The following is an 18127-nucleotide window of genomic DNA, read 5'->3' as shown; positions in this document are numbered from 1 at the left end:
AATAACCTAACCTACACTGAAAAGGAGAGCAAATTAAACTCAAATCTAGCAGAAAGAAGAAAATAATAAAGATTAAAGCAGAGATAGAAATGAAATAGAGAATAGAAAAACAATAGAAAGAAACAGGAAAAAAAACCACTAAAACTAAAATTTCTTCAAAAAAAATCAATGAAGTAAACAAACTTTAAAAAATATCTAGGGGATCTCTGAGTGGCCCAGCGGTTTGGCGCCTGCCTTTGGCCCAGGGCATGATCCTGGAGCCCCGGGATCGAGTCCCACGTTCGGGCTCCCGGCATGGAGCCTGCTTCTCCCTCCTCCTGTGTCTCTGCCTCTCTCTCTCTCTATGTCTATCATAAATAAATAAATCTTAAAAAATAAATAAATAAAAATATCTATTTTATTTTAAGTAATCTCTACCCTCAATGTGGGGCTTAAACTTACAACCCTGAGTTGAGAGTTGCATGCTCCACCACCTGAGCTGGACAGGAGCCCCTAAACAAACTTTTAGTTCAATTGACTGGGAAGAAAGGATATAAAAGACTCAAATCATCAGAATCATAAATGGAAGTGTGGACATTATTACAAATTTTGTGGATATAAAAATGATTGTAAGAGAATATTATGAATGTTTATATGCCAGTAGACAGGATAACCTAGAGGAAATGGACAAATTTCTGGAAACAATCTAACAAAACTAAATCATGAAGAAATAGAAAATCTGAATATATCTATATTATTGAGATTGAACCACTAATCAAAAACTCCCAACAAAGTAAGGTCCTGGGTCAGATGACTTCACTGATGAATTTTACCAGATATTTAAAGAATGAACACTAATCCTTCCCCGACTCTTTTAAAAATTGAAGAAGAGGGAATACTATCTCACTCATTCTATGAGACCAGTGTTACCCTGATACCAAAAGCAAAGACACTATAAGAAAAGAAATTTACAGGCGTAAAAAGAAAAAAAGAAAAGAAAAGAAATTTACAGACCAATATCCCTGATGAAAATTGATGCAAAAATCCCCAATAAAATACTAGCAAACTGAGTACAAATGATACTTAGCCATGCAAATAAAAAGTTGGATATGTTAAAGAAAACATACCAGCAAACCAAATTCAGCAACATATTAAAAAAAGATTATCCATCTTGACCAAGTAGGATTTATTTCTGGAATGCAAGCCTGGTTCAATACACGAAAATCAATCAGTATAACACATCACATTAATAGAATGGAGGAGGAACCCACATGATTATGTCAGTTGATACAAAAAAAAATTTGACAAAATTTAACACACTTTTTAATAAAAAAAGAAAACCACACTTAATAAACTAGGAACGGAAGGAAGCTTCCTCAACAAGATAAAGGCCATGTATGAAAAACCAATAGCTAACATCACCCGCAATGGTAAAAGACTAAAAGTTTTCCCCTAAGATCCAGGACAAGACAAGGATGCCTTTTTGCCACTTCTACTCAACATAATACTGAAGTCCTAGCCAGGGCAACCAGGCAAGAACAAGAAAAGTCACCTACATTGGAAAGGAAGAAGTGAAATGATTTCTATTCACATATAACGTACTTTTATATGCAGACCCTTCTGTAGAAGTTATACACAATAAAACAGAGCTAATAAATTCTGCAAAGTCGCAGATACAAGATCAATGTAAAAAATCATGTGCATTTTTAGGGATCCCTGGGTGGCGCAGCAGTTTGGTGCCTGCCTTTGGCCCAGGGCGCGATCCTGGAGACCCGGGATCGAATCCCACGTCGGGCTCCCGGAGCATGAAGCCTGCTTCTCCCTCTGCCTATGTCTCTGCCTCTCTCTCTCTCTCTCTGTGTGACTATCATAAATAAATACAAATTTAAAAAAAAATCATGTGCATTTTTAAAAAAAATTTATTTATTTGAGAGAGAGAGAAAGCATGAGTGTGGGGGAGGGGCAGAGGGAGAGGAAGGGAGTCTCAAGCAGACTCCCCACTGAGCACAGAGCCCCATGCAGGGCTTGATCTCAAGATCCCAAGTTCATGACCTGAGCCAAAAGCAGGAGTCGAACGCTTAGTCGAACGCTTAACTGAATGGGTCACCTGGGCACTGCTCGCTGCAATTCTATACATGAAAAATGAACAATCCAAGAAAGGAATTAAGAAAACAATTCTGTTTAAAACAGCATCAAAAGTAATAAAATACTTAGGAATGAATTTAACAAAGGAGAAGAAAGACTTGTACATTGGAAATGCAAAACATTACCCCCCCCTCAAATTACAGAAAGAGATAAACCAATGGAAAAAGATTTCCTGATGAATTGAAAGACTTAGCACTGATGGTGACAATATTCCCCTACGTGATTTACAGATCCTATGCAATCCTTACCAAAATCCAACTGGTACTCCTTGCAGAAATAGAAAAGCCAGTTCTAATATCCCTATGCAATCTCAAGGGACCACAAATTGCCAAAGCAATCTTGAAAAATATCAAAGTTGGAGGATTCAGATTTGATTTCAAAACTTATAAACCTACAGTAACAAAACAGTATTGTTCCGTCTGGCATTAAGACAGACATACAGACCAATGGGATGGAATAGAGACCCCAGGAGTAACCCCTCACATGTATGGTCAATTTTTAATAAGGGTGTGAATTTTAATAATAATTCATAACAAATGATGCTGGGTGAAATTGGGGGAAAGGGGAGTCTTTTCAACAAATGATTCTGGAGCATCTTTTTTAAAAAATATTTTATTTATTTATTCATGAGAGACACAGAGAGAGAGAGAGACAGAGACACAGGCAGAGGGAGAAGCAGGCTCCATGCAGGGAGCCCGACGTGGGACTCCATCCCAGGTCTCCAGGATCCCGCCCTGGGCTGAAGGCAGCGCTAAACCCCTGAGCCACCCGGGCTGCCCAATGCTGGAGCATCTTGTGCCAGAAAGTAAGCAAGTGTAAAAAAAAGGAAAACCCACATTGGTAGGGATGTGTCACGAGTACAGGAGCCAGCTGAAGGAGCTCTCAGTGGTCAAAACTGGAATAATTTGAGCCACAAGATAAGGTGATGCTGCGTTATGGCTCAAAGTGTAAAATAAATATGTGTGTGAATCCATACTGATATAAATAAATGATTGAATATGTTACTAAATGGGAGAGAAGAGACAAATCTCCTACACAGAATTCCAAATAAATTAAAACAGCTCCTTTACTGAATTCACAGCAATCAGTTTCAGTGCTAGAGGAAACACTGGGTTGGGCTTATTGAAATGAAGTCTATTGTCTCCAACATATTCCCTCCTAAGGGATTTTCAAGGGCACTTTCAATGGTGATTTTTGCTTTCCATGCTTTCCATGCTGAGGGCTGACTTTAGAAGTTAAATCTGAAGAAGATCGGGCCCTATTATAAACACTGCCTGTTAAAGCCCACTACAGGGCCATACTCGAGGCAGGACTCCACGTTTGCTTTTTAAATAGTTCTAAGGGTGCTTTATGGGGTATCATGTGATGTGATGTTTCTACAGTCATTTGGTGCTGAGACTGGAACATTGACCCCAAAATCAGATGCTGGTACCAATTCAGCTGACAGCCTCCACCTTCTTCCTAAACAAATCAGCCCCTGGCTGCCTCCTTTCTCTATCAGAGCCCTGCCCCATACAACCTTCTCATTCATTGCCTTAGGTGTCCAGCCTCGCATGTTACATTTGTGCCCACCCATCTATCCCACTTTATACCTATGTCTTCCTGTGAACACTTCCCACTAGAGGACTGATGATTAATAGTCCCTAAAACAGAAGTGACTTGGAAACCTGGCTTTCCCATAATAGCTGCAAAGACCTGGCACCGATTCAAGCCCACAAAACACGAGCCAAATTACACACTGAGTGGTGAAGGCATTTTTTTTTTTTTTTCAAATCTCGCCCTTGTATGAATTAAGGTGGAACAAGCATTATGTGACCACATTGTTCAAATATAGGGAGATGATTGTACTCCCCTCCCCAACTTTGTTTGCATTTCTTGGTTCTTCTCCAACCCCCTGATTTGCAACTATACTTCTTTTTGATGCCCCCTCTTTCTTAGAAGAGGCCAGAGGGGAGGGTAGAAGGCAGTGTGGGGCTTCATCCCCTAGGAATGCAGAGCCAGTGAGAGGTCTTTAAGGAGGTCAGATTTATATTTTTGTGTTAGAAATCAAGCTCACTCTGATGGCAGTTGTTGTGTCTCCCAGTGATTTTACATAGGAAGAATTATCATGCAAGCAATCAATCTCAAAGGGATGTCAAGGGTTGAAAACCCAGCGAGGGTAGAGTATCCTGAAACCCACAGGCTCCAGTACACCTGAGTTTGAGCAGATATACTTCTGAGGCTTCCTGTTTTAATATCATCACTAGCCCCCTTTTTTCAATCAAAACTAACATTGAAGGGACAGGAATTGTGAATGGAGCACCGTTGTCCTTCTATGGTGAGAGGAATAGAGAGCAGTGGTCACTCTGGTCATATCTGGGTCAGTCGAAAGTTGTGAGAGGTGGGAGCTCATGTGAGCTCAGGATACCAGGACACTAGAAGAAAGGCAGAGACATGAGGTTCAGACATTCTGGTCCACGAAACAAACTGTACTAAACTAGCCATGTTTCCAAATCTTTGTCCCATCCTGATATACATAAAAAAGGGATATTTGCATAGCGCACTGGGATCAACTTGAGGGAGCTTGGATAATTCTAAACAGAGCTTCATGGAAGGGAGCCTGGCTAGCTCAGTTTGTAGAGCATGGGACTCTTAAATGCAACCTCACAGATAATAATTATTTACATAGTCTTTATATATATTCTTATAAAAATAAAAACAAAAAAATCTATGGTATTCTATGAGAAGAAAAATGAAAACAAAATGTTGGGGCAGATTTAAATATTGAATCCATGTAAAATTTCCTGATAACAACTCTGTGTTGTTGTTGTTGTTTTTATTTTTATTTTTATTTTTTTGTTGTTGTTTTTAAATGAAACTATAGCTTGTTTCTCTGTGTCGTTTTTATACCAATTTTTATGTTTAAACCTGCACAGAGGGGTGGCTGGCTGGCTCAGTCAGAAGAGGGTGTGTGACTCTTGATCTCAGGGTCATGAACTCAAGCCCCATGTTGGGTGTAGAGATTACTAAAAAATAAATAAGCCTTAAAAAAATAAAAATAAGGAAATGAAAAAACGTCTGCACATAAATCCTGATTAAGACATTTTAAATGATAATCTTTTCTGTTCTTGATAGTTACGAGAAAAAAAGTTCCTTGGCACAAGAAGCAACGATGATAAGACATAAAGCCATTTTTTTCTATCATTTCGTACTTTTATGTAAGACTTGTATAGAAGTAGGTCATATAGTAAAATCTATGTGCCACTTGATTAATTTTCATGAACTCCCAGTACCACAAGCAGATGAAGAAACAGAATGATACCGGGGCACCTGAGTGGCTCAGTAGTTTAGCATCTGCCTTTGGCTCAGGTCATGATCCTGGGATTCCGGGATTGAGTCCTGCATTGGGCTCCCCGCAGGGAGCCTGCTTCTCCCTCTGCCTGTGTCTATGCCTCTTTCCCTCTGTGTCTCTCATGAATAAATAAATAAATAAATAAATAAATAAATAAATAAATAAAATCTTTTTTTTTTTTTTTAAAGAATGATATCAGCATCCCAGAAGCCCCACACATGCTTCTCACAGCAGATACTCCCTCTGCCCTCCCAGGAGGGTAACCACCATGCAGACTTCTGGAAGTGTAATTTATACAGATATGCTTGTGCCCCTGTCTTTTGGTGCACATGTGTATGCGGTTCCGTTGAGCCTATATCTGGGGATGAAGATGCTGGGTCATGGCGTTCACATCTGTTCAGCTCCAGCAGAGATAGTTGAAGTGCTTCCAACCCACAGGAGTACAGAGCGTTCCAGCCGTTCCAGGTCTTTGCCAACATGTGGTAATGTCAGTTAAAGTCATTATTTTTTTAACAACGATTTACAAATTTACAGCAGTCGAAATTATATTTAAAGGCTATAAATAAATAAATAAAGGCTCTAATAGCTCTTTTCTTCCATTAACAACGGTAATGTTAACTTTTTTTTTTTTTTTTTTTTTCTGATAATGGGACGGGATTTTGAATCCAAAGGAACTCAGTCACACCAAGTATTTGGAAATGATGAAACTAATGCATAGTTTGGGCAAGCTGGGTGGGAGCCCTCCCTGCCACCCCAGCTAAGATGTCACCGAAAGGCCCACTCAGCTACAAACAAAGAGATATTGCCCAAATATATGAGGCAAGGATTCGGGGCCACTCTCAGCAGTAGTAGTGACAGGAGCCCGCCCCCTCCCTCCAGGGCCGAGGGGTTCCCATCTTCAGGCTCCCTAGCAGGAATGCCCCAACTTGCATTATGGCCACATGCCTGTCTTTGGTGCAGCCATGATACTAATTCACTGTCTCGGTCAGAAAGCCATGGAGGTAGCAGATATATCATTGTCACCACAGTACAGAGGAGGAAACTGAGGCCCCAAAGGTAAAGGATTGTCCCCTGAGTGAAGCCAGAATCCCTGCTTCCCACCCCCTCCACCCCCACCGTTTATTCCTGCAGAGCCGTGCTCACAGTGTCCATCTTCTGAGAACAATATTCTGTTGGATGCTGCAAGGCTCTCTTATCAAAGGGAGGAGTAGAAGACCCAAAAACAGAACTCCAAGGGGCTACATGAATGGGGCACATTTCTCAGAAGTCCATTTTCCAGTGAACATCCCAGGGAGGCGAATGCTATTGTCCCAGAACCACGGAGAGTTCCTGTCAGTTTCCCTGTTCTCTTCCATTCTCTCTCTCTGCCCCCTCTCCCATCAGGTGCCTAGTCCGGTCTTCCTCTCTCTTTCCTCTCCCCCCTCTCCAGCCTAGCTCTCTCCTCCTATTTTTTAAGTAGCTAAAATACAGGATTGGAAGATTCTAGACACACGTGTTCTCCTTGTATCTATTGACAGAAGATATATGTTCTCTGTTTTAAACTTTAAACCAGGCACATTTAATCTTTTATGTCTTCGAAAATAAAATTAAAAACCAATTAGGTTGCTCTGTAACTTTCTGGCTGTGGATTCTGGGTGCTTTATGTACCGCTCTGTGCCTCAGTTTCCTCATCTGTAAAACAGGAACGCAAACAGCACCTATTTTGTAGAGTTGTTGTGAAGATGAAATGAGTTGATACTTAAAAACAGCTTTTTTCACTTACTTGAACAGCTTCAGTGAAATAATTAATGTGCCATAGAATTTACTCTTTTAAGGTGCCCAATTCAGGGGTTTTAGTAGAGTCAGAGTTGTGCACCCATCATCATGATCTAATTCTAGAACATAATTATTATCCCCAATAGGAAACTCATTTGCAGTCACACTCTCTATCTCCCAAATCCCCCAGCCTTTGGCAAACAGTAATCTGCTTTATGTCTACAGATTTGGACACTTTCCTATAAATGGAATCATACAATACCTGGTCTTTTATGTTTCTTTTACTTAGCATACTGTTTTCAACGCTTCAAAGTTCATCTATGTTGCAGCATGTATCAATACTTCTTTTCTTTTCATGTATACATAATATATTTTTTCACCTTGGTGCTTAAAAATTTTAAATTCTAAAATTTTCCTACAATTTATTTTCTTCCTAACTTTATTGAGGCATAATTCACAAATAAAAATAGTTTATATTTACAGTATACAATGTGATGATTTGATATACCTATACATTATGAAACAATTACTGCAATCAAACTTTTTTTTTTTTTAAGATTTTATTTATTTATTCATAGACACAGAGAGAGAGAGGCAGAGACACAGGCAGAGGGAGAAGCAGGCTCCATGCAGGGAGCCCGATGTGGGACTCGATCCCGGGTCTCCAGGATCACACCCCAGGCTGCAGGTGGTGAAACCGCTGCGCCACCGGGGCTAGCCTCAAGCTCTTTAATACACCCATGACTTCACATGGTTATCTTTTTGGTGTGTGGTGAGAACACTTAAGAACTACTCTCTAAGGAAATTTCAAGTATACAACACAGTGTTATTCACTATAGTCAGCATGCTGTACTTTAAGGTCCCTAGAACTCATTTGTCTTATAACTGAAACGGCCAATAGGTAGATGACAAGGTTCTCGACATCACTAATTGTCAGGAAAACACAAATTATAACCACAAAGAGGTATCACCTTACACCTGTTAGAGTGGCTGTCATCAGAAAGACAAGAAGTCACAAGTATTGGCAATGGTGAGGATGTGGAGTAAAGGGAACCCTTGTACACTGTTGGTAGGAATATAAAGTGGTACAGCCATTATGAAAAACAGTATGCAGATTCCTCGAGAAATTAAAAATAGAACTACCATTTGATTCAGCAGTTGCACTTCTGGGGTATACATCCATAGGAAATAAAATCAGGATTTTGAGGAGCTATCTGTACTCCCATGTTAGTTGCAACATTACTCAAAATAGCCAAGATATGTTAACACTGTGACCACTGACAGATGAATGGATAAGGAGTATGTCATTCTCTCTCTCTCTCTCACACACACACAGGAATATTATTCTGCCACGAAAAAGAGGGAAATCCATTTTCTTTTTTTCTTTTCTTTTTTTGGGGGGCGGAATCCATTTTCAACAACATGGATGAACCTGGAGGGTATTATGCTAAGTGAAATAAGCCAGACACAGAAAGACAAATACCATCTGATCTCACTTCTATGTAGAACCTACAAAAGTCAAAGTCACAGAAGAGAGAGTAGAATGGGGGGAATGGAGATGCTGAGAAAGGGATAAACAGCTTTGAAATGCACACAGCACACTGATGTCCTAAGTGTCCTTCAACGTTACGAAGTGATTTTCTTTAACCCTCCCAGTGGGTCCGTGGGTCTCAATTTTACGCCCTCTCACTTGTCGTAGGAGCTCTGCCCCTCCTTACCTCTGTGATTATTTCAGGAGCACCTCTTGCTGAGATTCTCTGATGGTTAAGCAGGACTCTTCCATCTAGTTTACCACTGAGAAAAAGAAAGCAAGGAATTCAAGACCACTAAGTACCTGGCTCCTGGAGGAGAGTTGCTAGAAGGTTCTGACAGAAAACTGGGTCTTGAATCTTGTATGTTAGATGTGACTCTGGAGCAGGATTCCACACCCACACTTGACCTTGGGGAACAGTTCATTGCTGTTTTAGCTTGGGTTGCTGTAACAAAAATACCGAAGACTGCATAGCTTAAACAACAGAAAATTGTCGTTATGGAGGCTGGGAAGTCTGAGATCAGGGTGCCAGCCTGGGTGGGTTCCAGGGAGGGCCCTTCCTGGTTTACGGATGGCCATCTTCTCGCTATGTCTTCATGTGGTGGAGAGCAAGCTCTAGTCTCTTGCTCTTCTTATAAGGACATTAATCCATTCTGCGGGCTCTACCTTTATGACCTTATCTAAACCTAACTACCTCCCAAAAGCCCCATCTCCTATACCACCCCACTAGGGGGTTAGGATTTCAACCTAAGAGTCTCAGCAGGGGGCACAAACATGGAGTCCATAACTACTGCTACTTGCCTACTTTTCCTGTCTTTTTTTGTTGTGATTTTTGGATATAGGAGTCTGCAGTCATTTTCTCACATACCAGTCATTTATGTGACAATGACCACACAAAATATCCTGCTGAGGTTCATAAATAATTAAACAGATAATCCACGTTTTGACACTGTTAACATATAAATGATTTTTAAAAGTAGAATAAAACTACACTTCAAGAAGACAAATTGAAAAATCAGTCACGATAGAACGGAAGGCCATCTAATTCTGACAAATTCTAAGGCCATGTAGGTCTGTCTGCTGAAGGCTCACTGGCTTACAGAGAAAAATATCTGGAGTCCATCACAAGTAAAAAGCAGTCTAATGCAGTTTGTTTTGTTTTTTTCTTCTATTTGGAAAGTATACAAATATACTTGAATTAAAGCGCTTCCCGTTCCATAGTCCATTAAGGCAGGAACCCAGGTTTCCAATTCAATGGTACATCTTTCTCTGGCTGAGAAAAATGACATGGACGAAATGTGATTTGAAAAGAGTATTTACATTTTTTTGTTTCATTACAGTTCTTAAAAGTGATAATCCCCTCGTGCCATTTACGCTGAAATAACAGAAACTGGAATAGCGAAGCCCCGCAGCAGTGAGCGACCGAGAAGCCCCGGGTGATGCTAAGCGAGCCCCGGCCCTCAACGCCGTCCACGGTTGTTTCCACAGGAAGCAGCCTGCTGCGTGTGGACCCCAGCGGGAGTATTCCACTAACTCCAACACTCCATTGCCTGCGCTGCCAGGTACTTCACAGCTTCTGGAAAGCCACACTTCTTTCTACCACAAGGAAAAGTGAAAATGGCGCACCCTATCATTCATTCATTCATTTTCCGAGAAACGTGGGAATCGGGAGCCCCGTCCTGCCGGCGCAGGGCTGAGGCAGCGAAGGTGGACGGGCGACCTCCTGAAGATCACACGCGCCGTGGCCGTTCGGATGCTCTTTAGGCTTTTAAGGAAGGTTTCAAGGAAGATCAGAGACTGATCCGCCAGCGCACAGCACCAGGAGGAAATCAGGTGGCCGTTCCTACGACGTTTTGTTACGAATCTTCAAGCAAAAACTACATCCTCCGGTGGCACCAGCCCCGCCAAAGGGGCAACGAGGCTGCTGTGGAGCGAAGGCCCCGCGGGTCCGCGTCGCGCTCGGAGGAGGCGGGGCAGGGGGGCGGGGAGCGGCTCTCCGTCGGGTCCCAGGCCCGCGCCCGCAGGCACGCTTTCCGCGGAGCAGACGCCGCTCGGCTCTCGATTGCTCGCGCCTGGCACGTCGGCGGCGCACCGGGCGGCCGGGGCTCTGCGCTCGAGCGGTCGAGCCTGACCCGCACCCGCGGAGACTAGCTCGGCCGCGGCCCCGGGCCCCCGGCGGGGAGGAGGAGGCCGCAGCGGCGGGCGCGGGGATGTCGAGGAGCTCGAAGGCGGTGCTGGGCCTCTCGGTGGTGCTGACGGCGGCCACCGTGGCCGGCGTGCATCTGAAGCAGCGGCTGGACCGGCAGGTCGGTGTCACGTGACCGCCTCTTCCGGGGCCCGCGCGGGGCGGCGGCGGCGGCGGCGGCGGCCTCGGGCCCTCGGGTCTGTCTCCGCGTGCTTCTCCGCCGCTCTTCGTCTCTCCCTCCCGCGCTCTCGCCCCCGCGGCCGGGCCGCCGCGTCCTGGCCCGCGCCCGGAGCCCCGGCGCCCCCCGCCAGCCTGCAGCGGCGCGCATCTGCGGCGTCTCCCCCGGGCCGCTGCGGAGTCGCGGCGGGGAAGGGGTTTGCGTGGGTTCCCTCAGCCGGGGGTCGGCTTCGCCCCAGCCGCAGCCCCAGCCCCAGCCCCAGCCCCGAGGTTGAGGCGCCATCCTAATGTGTTTCCGTGCCAGTGAGATTTTATCCCAGGATTAACGAGGCTTCCCGCATCCACTTTCCGTGCCTTTGCCCAAGGTAATTTGGTGGATTCCCGCCCCCCCCCCCCCCCCCCCCCCCCGCCCTCGGTGTTTTAAGGAGCAGTTTGCGATGGAAATCCTGTTCTGGGAACTAGAGATGCCAGCCTCCGTACTTTCTTTTTTCCGTGCCCTTCCTTCTGGAAATAGCCGTGGCCTCCTGATGGGTAGACCGCCCGTCCATTCTGTGTCTCTCAGGTCATATTTTCTTTACTCTGGCTGGCAGATGTGTAATGACCGATCTCTGTGTGTCGGGCACCACACTAGGCACGTGGGGAAACAAAGATAAGGACCGGCCTTCCTGAGTCTGTAAGTGATTCACAGCAGAGCTGAACGCTGGCTGGGCACAGGCACCTAGGCCAGCGCGTCTGTTAGGGTTGAGCCGAGTTCGCCCGGGGTGAAAGTAATGAACGGGGTGAATCACTAGTAAACGGTCTTTTCTTGCATCGAGCTGGTCAGTGTGCTTAGTATACAGAGATGAAGCAGAAGAGGTCTTTGTCCTCCTCCGAAGTCTGGAAATCCGAGAAAGGTGTGATGGTGTAAGAACTTTGGGGAGGGGATATTGAGGTGAATGACGACAGCATGAAAGAGGTTAGAGATTTGGGAATAAAGTATGACTTCTAGGGGGGTAGCTTTTGGAGTAGAGGCAGGAGAGTCCTCTTCTAAGAAGTGAAAGGAAATGAGGGTTATCAAAAGAAATTTGAGATGGAGCAGAGAATGGTGTGTCCAATGTAGCGCTGAGGTCAGAGAAGGCAGGAATTTTCAAAGAGTGTGGGTAGCGTGGGTGAGACCTTGGTTCTGAACTAGCTGTGCATCTCATGTTCCTGGGAAGTTTTTACAACATAACCTTCTCCAGATCTTTTAAATCAGAATCTCTTGGAGATGGAATGGGGGGGAGGCTTAGGTATGTTTTAAAAGCTACCTAGAGAATTCTGACATGCAGCCAGAGTTGAGTATCACTATGCTAGAGAGTGGAAGAACAGAAAGATTAAGATATTTGGAAGTCAGATGAAGAAACGATTGACCAGAACAACCTGTGTTTATTTTACGTCTGGTCATTCATTCACTGTGGACTTTCTCTCTAGCCTGCCTGGGAAGGAGTAAAACAGATGATTGACATGGTGGGTGTGTTGGAAGGTTCAAGGAAACAAGAAATAAAATAATGACCATAGTTTTCTCTCATTTTTTTTGACTGCCTACTACGTACCAGGCACCGACATTGATCCTTACGGGAACCCTGTGAAACGAGTAGTACATGAGTAATGGTGAAGAGGTCTTCTTGGTGGTTAGTAAGGCCGTTAAGGGGAAGTCACAGGCAATCAGCGTATATTAAAACTTGGAGGAAGATAGCAAATGGTGGCAGGAAAGCAGGTTCCTAAGCTATATGCTGGAGTCTGAGAAAGGAAGGGTAGGATCTCAGAGGCAGGTATGGAAAGAATGATTCCAGCGGATGGCCTGCGCTTTGGGGGGCAGGGTGGGGTGTGTGGGTGGGTGTGTCATGGTATAAGGAACACAGGACCCAAGAACTGGAGAGGGAGGAGGCAAATGTCTTTGCACATCTAGCCAAGGAGCGGTGTTCCAGAAAGTTGATTTTTGGTTGTGTTGTCTGTTCCAGCACGCTTAAATTCCCCAACTCCTCCGTAATAATGAATGAACCTCTAGGTCTGAAGGAGGTCTGGCAAGTAGGTATTCTGTGAGTTTTTTAAATAGACCTAATAATTTAAAACAAAAAAACGAAAACCCAGGCCCTGGACCCCACTCTCATTAATTCTACCTCACAAGGCCACTGTTAAAGACATCAGTTTGTGACCTAAAAGACTATAAAATGGTAGTTATTAGTAATGACTGGATTTTTGCTTTGAAAAGTCTCACCTTAGGCGCTAGGTCCATGTTCTGGAATTTTTTTACCAGTCTTTAGTGCTTATCAAAGTATCACTGATGGGTCTTTATTTTTTCCTCTGCCAGTAGCATTGTATTTTTTTCCATCTCTCTCGGTTATATAATTGGATAGTAATTCTGTATAATTTTTTACTACTTCTCTTTACACACTAGAAGAAGCCAAGATCTTTCCTTTCTTGTATCCTGACTATTTAAGTTTCTGTAATCTTTTCTTTTTCTTTCTTTGATGTTTTATTATTCAGCTACAATAATTGATGACAGGAAAGTAGTTCATACAGTTACTATAGTAAATCTCACCAAGTCTTTTAAAACCTAGAATACCAATTAAACTTTTAAAGTTCAACACAGGAGCAGTTTTTTTCTTTTTAAATTAATGTTATTTCCCATTAAATTCTATACTGAATGTCCAGTTCAGGAATTTCTTAAAATGTAAGAAATCATTTCTACTGGTGGAACACACTACCAAATTAATCTGATGGTTTATTACATTTTATATTTATACAGAAAGTTGAAATAGTAATTGGGCATTTGGAGTCTGAAAGTTTTAGTGGTTTTTGGTAGCACTGTTATTCCGATTGAATGGCACAAGGATGGGAACCACCTGTTTAGGGTGTTACTAAAATCTGTTTCTTACGTTTTTAGAGGCTTCACGATGGAGTGATCAGAGACATTGAGAGACAAAATCGGAAAAAAGAAAACATTCGTCTTTTGGGAGAACAGATTATTTTGACTGAGCAACTTGAAGCAGAAAGAGAGAAGATGTTATTGGCAAAAGGATCTCAAAAAACATGACTTGAAATGAATGTCACATATTAATGGGACAGTGTTGAGTGTGGTTGTGCCACTGTGGATGGAGAATAGCTTAGTGAGGTCTTCCAAGTTTGCTTTGGTCACAGTCCTTTCAAGCTTGGCCAAAGAAAAGGACAGTGGATCATATATTCTAAATTATTGCTTTAAAAGTCAGTAAATCAGGCAGACACTCTTCTGAAGAATTTCTGTCAGTTTGTGTGATCCTGATAGAAGCCTCTTTGTAAGCTTGGTGTCTAGAGTTTAGGATTATTAGTGAAAAGCACCTTGGAACCTGTGAGAGGAAGGGATGGATAGTAACATCCACCTGAGTAGTTTGATAAGCCGGCATGATGATGAAGCCACCAGAACATCTACCTCAGAAGGGCTGGAGGAGGGGGAGGTGGAGGGGGAGACTCTCCTGATCGTGGAATCGGAGGACCAGGCTTCAGTGGACTTGTCTCATGATCAGAGTGGGGATTCCCTCAACAGTGATGAAGGAGATGTGTCGTGGATGGAGGAGCAGCTGTCCTACTTCTGTGACAAGTGCCAAAAATGGATACCGGCCAGTAAGGAGCTTCTTAATTCCTTTGATTTGTCAATTACTATGTGAAGGTTTGTTTTTTTAACCTGTGAACAAAACATGAATGTAAAATGGACCTAAATAAAAAGATAATTATTATATTTATCATCAGTTTAGTTGGCTAATGACAGATTTATATAAAACGTAGATAACATTTGTATTAATAAAAATTACTATCAACCTCATGTTAAATTAACATTTTTGATGGCAATCCAATAAAAATCAGAAAATTGGAAATTCTGCGTTATTTAAAGAATTAGCCACATTGTTCTAACAAGATCATGTTATGGATTTGGGACCAAATAATAGGCCCAGTATAGAATTAAAGTTCAAGTTACTCTGGTAATATTTAACTCCCATGGAAAACTATTGTTAAATGCTGAAATCAGAGTTAGCTGATTAAAAGTATTTTGTGCTCTTTTTCTGGGACCATTCTTGTTTTCCACTTGCCGGCCTCCTCGATCTGCTGGCAAGAGATACATGCACACACATTCCCCTGATACCACACTCTTTCAGCTTAATCTTTGCATCTGTCAGCTTCTTGGCTCTCAAGGAGCATGCTTTGCCAGCCATCATGAGTCTTACCAAAACAGGATTTTCCCATTAGGCAGAGACTAGTAAAGACATATGTACCAGAAGAATTCTTTGTGTAATAGTTTGTAACTGGTCAGAGAAATTTCTGTGTATGTATGTGTGTGTATGTATGTATATGTATGTACATATACATACACATATACATACACACATGTATACACATGTTGATGTGAAGGGGGTAATTTTCTGGTACGTGGAAATGTGTCTAACATGAATTTAACTATTCAGATTAAGTTACTAATAATAAATTAACATTGTCATAGGAAACCTTCTAGAACTTGCTATGCATTAGCTAGTGTTTGTTTCTGAGCAGTTTCTGATTATTGATTCATGCACCTGCCTGAAGATCTCAGTGACATTCCCCTTGTCCTCTAAGGATGTATTTTAAACTGTCCTTCACAGTTGTCTCCCTGCTAACTTCTTCAGCTTCTCTGTGTGGTGTCCTTTCCCCACACAACCAGAACTTTGTATTAGAGTAAGCTTTTAATTCTCCACAAACAACTCTTTTCTTATCCTAAGATCTTAGCATCTCTTAATTTCTTCTCTGGAATATGTGTCTCTCCAGCCCCTGTGGCCTCCCTGCCATACACACAGGCACCCCTCTTCACCTGGCCAATTCTAGTCATCCTTCAGGTTTCCTGTAGACCCCACTTTTTCTAGCTCTACCATCTTCCCAGCATGGTTTGGGTCTCCCTTCTGTGTGCCCTCTCGTTTCCCTAAGCCCACACCACATTCTGTTCCAGAGGTTACCCTGTCTCCCAGAGCATCAGCATCACCTGGGGAACAAAAAATTCAGAGACTCAGACTCCTCTTTCAGAGATTGATTCATTCTGTGTGGGATAGGCCCAGGCACTTAAAAACAAAACAAAACAAAAAAACACTCCCTGGGTGATTCTGATGCACAGTGAGGATGGAGAACCATTGTGCTATTCTGAGGACCTATTTTCTCATCTGTGGCCCTTAGAATTTATAAAATGCCAAGAGCAGGCTTTCGTATTCCAGTTCCTGCACCAGTGCCTGCCATGCAGTGGGAACTCAGATACTGCTTGAAAGAATGTATAAAGACATCCATGGGAGTCAGGAATGTTAACAGTTGGAAAATCCAATGACAGCAATAAAAACTTGCTTTTCCAGTATCTTTCTCCTTAAAATTAGGGAACCACGATCTCAACAGGCATACACTATGTTAGAAAAATAAAAATCTTTTCTTCTGCCTTCCCTGTTCTTATCCTGCTATCATGGGTTGGCTGAAAAAGAAGAAAAACGTGGAAAGTGTGGAAAATCTGGTTGATAAACTGATAAATACTGCTGTAGATAAACCTATGATGTGCCTTTTTGTTTTTCTCCTAGGTCAGCTGAGGGAACAGCTCAGTTACCTTAAGGGTGATAATTTTTTTAGGTTCACTTGTTCTGATTGCTCGGAAGATGGCAAGGAGCAGTATGAAAGGCTGAAGCTCACGTGGCAGCAAGTGAGTAGAAAGCTTTTCCCCTCAAATTTATGAATTCGATCCCCCAAAGAATTTAGTGGAATGAATATTCAGAGAATGAGGAGCTTACTTCTAGGCTCTTGAGCTGTTTTGGGGTCGTTGAGCTGTTTATTTCACAATGACAGTGTAATGAAGTTAGACACTTCAAATACATGGAGAAAGGACTTCTTTGTAAAAATACTCAATGCTAACTTAGTGAATTAGGTTTGAGATTCTTGAAAACCTCAGACACAGAATTTCATATTGGAATTGAAAAGGAGGTCCATATGTTTCTGGCAGCCATGTTTAGAACAATAAAACCGTTTAAAAAATATAAAATTGCCACATTAGAAATAGTTTTGGGAGGTATAATATGGCTCAATTGCAGAAACTGACATAAATCCAGATTTTCTGTATTTAAACTCAGACATGCGTGTTGTTTTTTTTTTTTTTTTTTTTTAAGATTTTACTTATTCATGAGAGACAGAGAGGCAGAGACACAGGCAGAGGGAGAAGCAGGCTTCATGCAGGGAGCCCGACGTGGGACTGAATCTTGGGTCTCCAGGATCATGCTCTGGGCTGAAGGCAGCACTAAACCGCTGAGCCACCCAGGCTGCCCTTGAATATATATATATATATATTTTTTTTTTAATTTATTTTTTATTGGTGTTCAATTTGCCTACATATAGAATAACACCCAGTGCTCATCCCATCAAGTGCCCCCCTCAGTGCCCGTCACCCAGTCATCCCCACCCCCTGCCCACCTCCCCTTTCGCCACCCCTAGTTCGTTTCCCAGAGTTAGGAGTCTCTCATGTTCTGTCTCCCTTTCTGATATCCTTGAATATTTTTTGTTTGAGGTATACCTTTGTCCACCTTTTAACCATCTCTAGTACCGGCACCCTAATCCAACCCAACTATAGCCTGAACGATAGCTTTTTTGTGATCCCCAGATTGCCTTAAATTTTTTTTTTTTCTTAAATTACTATGTCTATAACAGGGTACCAATGTCAACAGTAAGTTCTAAAAATGAACGAATTATATGTTACTTTCTCAGTATTTATGTTTATTCACTTTAACAAATAGTGCCTACAACAAACCCAGTGCTGCTTAGGCCTGGAAACTGCTGTGCTGAGCGAAGCAGCTAGGTAGCTGGCCTTCTAAGCATTTATTTTAGACAATAAGCAGACAAACACGTTAATTACCCATAGCACTTTTTTTTGCCATGAAGGAAATAAACAGGGTAATGAGGAAGAGAGATTAGATGAAATGATCTTAGCCACTTAAGATATTCCTTATAAACTGCAGTTGCTGTAGCAGCTTTGACTGTTATC

General features: G+C 42.5%; 3 protein-coding genes across 4 annotated transcripts in view; 2 read left to right on the top strand and 1 right to left on the bottom strand.

Annotated features, from left to right (window-relative positions):
* The window catches only part of OVOL2 (ovo like zinc finger 2), a 78094-nt gene extending 67301 nt beyond the window's left edge, over nucleotides 1–10793 (bottom strand). For both annotated transcript variants that reach the window (XM_049100481.1, XM_049100482.1), the window contains exon 1: nucleotides 9045–10793. The gene's annotated coding sequence lies outside the window, so the exon portion shown is untranslated. The remainder of the gene's footprint in view (nucleotides 1–9044) is intronic.
* A 24-nt stretch (nucleotides 10794–10817) lies between these two features.
* LOC112673533 (protein PET117 homolog, mitochondrial) lies at nucleotides 10818–15155 on the top strand. Its single transcript, XM_025469214.3, has 2 exons — nucleotides 10818–11047; nucleotides 14009–15155. The coding sequence occupies exons 1-2, from the start codon at nucleotides 10952–10954 to the stop codon at nucleotides 14156–14158; spliced, it is 246 nt and encodes an 81-aa protein (XP_025324999.1). The 5' UTR covers nucleotides 10818–10951; the 3' UTR covers nucleotides 14159–15155.
* The window catches only part of KAT14 (lysine acetyltransferase 14), a 35114-nt gene continuing 31449 nt past the window's right edge, over nucleotides 14463–18127 (top strand). Inside the window, exons 1-2 of the mRNA XM_025469213.3 lie at nucleotides 14463–14721; nucleotides 16680–16798. Of these exons, the coding sequence (XP_025324998.1) occupies nucleotides 14463–14721; nucleotides 16680–16798 (378 nt within the window). The remainder of the gene's footprint in view (nucleotides 14722–16679; nucleotides 16799–18127) is intronic.

The sequence above is a fragment of the Canis lupus genome, chromosome 24, assembly GCF_003254725.2.
Source record: "Canis lupus dingo isolate Sandy chromosome 24, ASM325472v2, whole genome shotgun sequence".
NCBI lineage: Eukaryota > Metazoa > Chordata > Mammalia > Carnivora > Canidae > Canis > Canis lupus.
The sequence above is the reverse complement of the archived record's forward strand: the minus strand, read 5'-3'. Positions and strand labels throughout refer to the sequence as shown.

Bases quoted from the DNA above. Each gene is read 5' to 3' on its own strand.
- LOC112673533 (XM_025469214.3), top strand. From the start codon at position 10,952: ATGTCGAGGAGCTCGAAGGCGGTGCTGGGCCTCTCGGTGGTGCTGACG. The intron at 11,048-14,008 runs GTCGGTGTCACG...TTACGTTTTTAG, and splicing joins AGCAGCGGCTGGACCGGCAG to AGGCTTCACGATGGAGTGAT.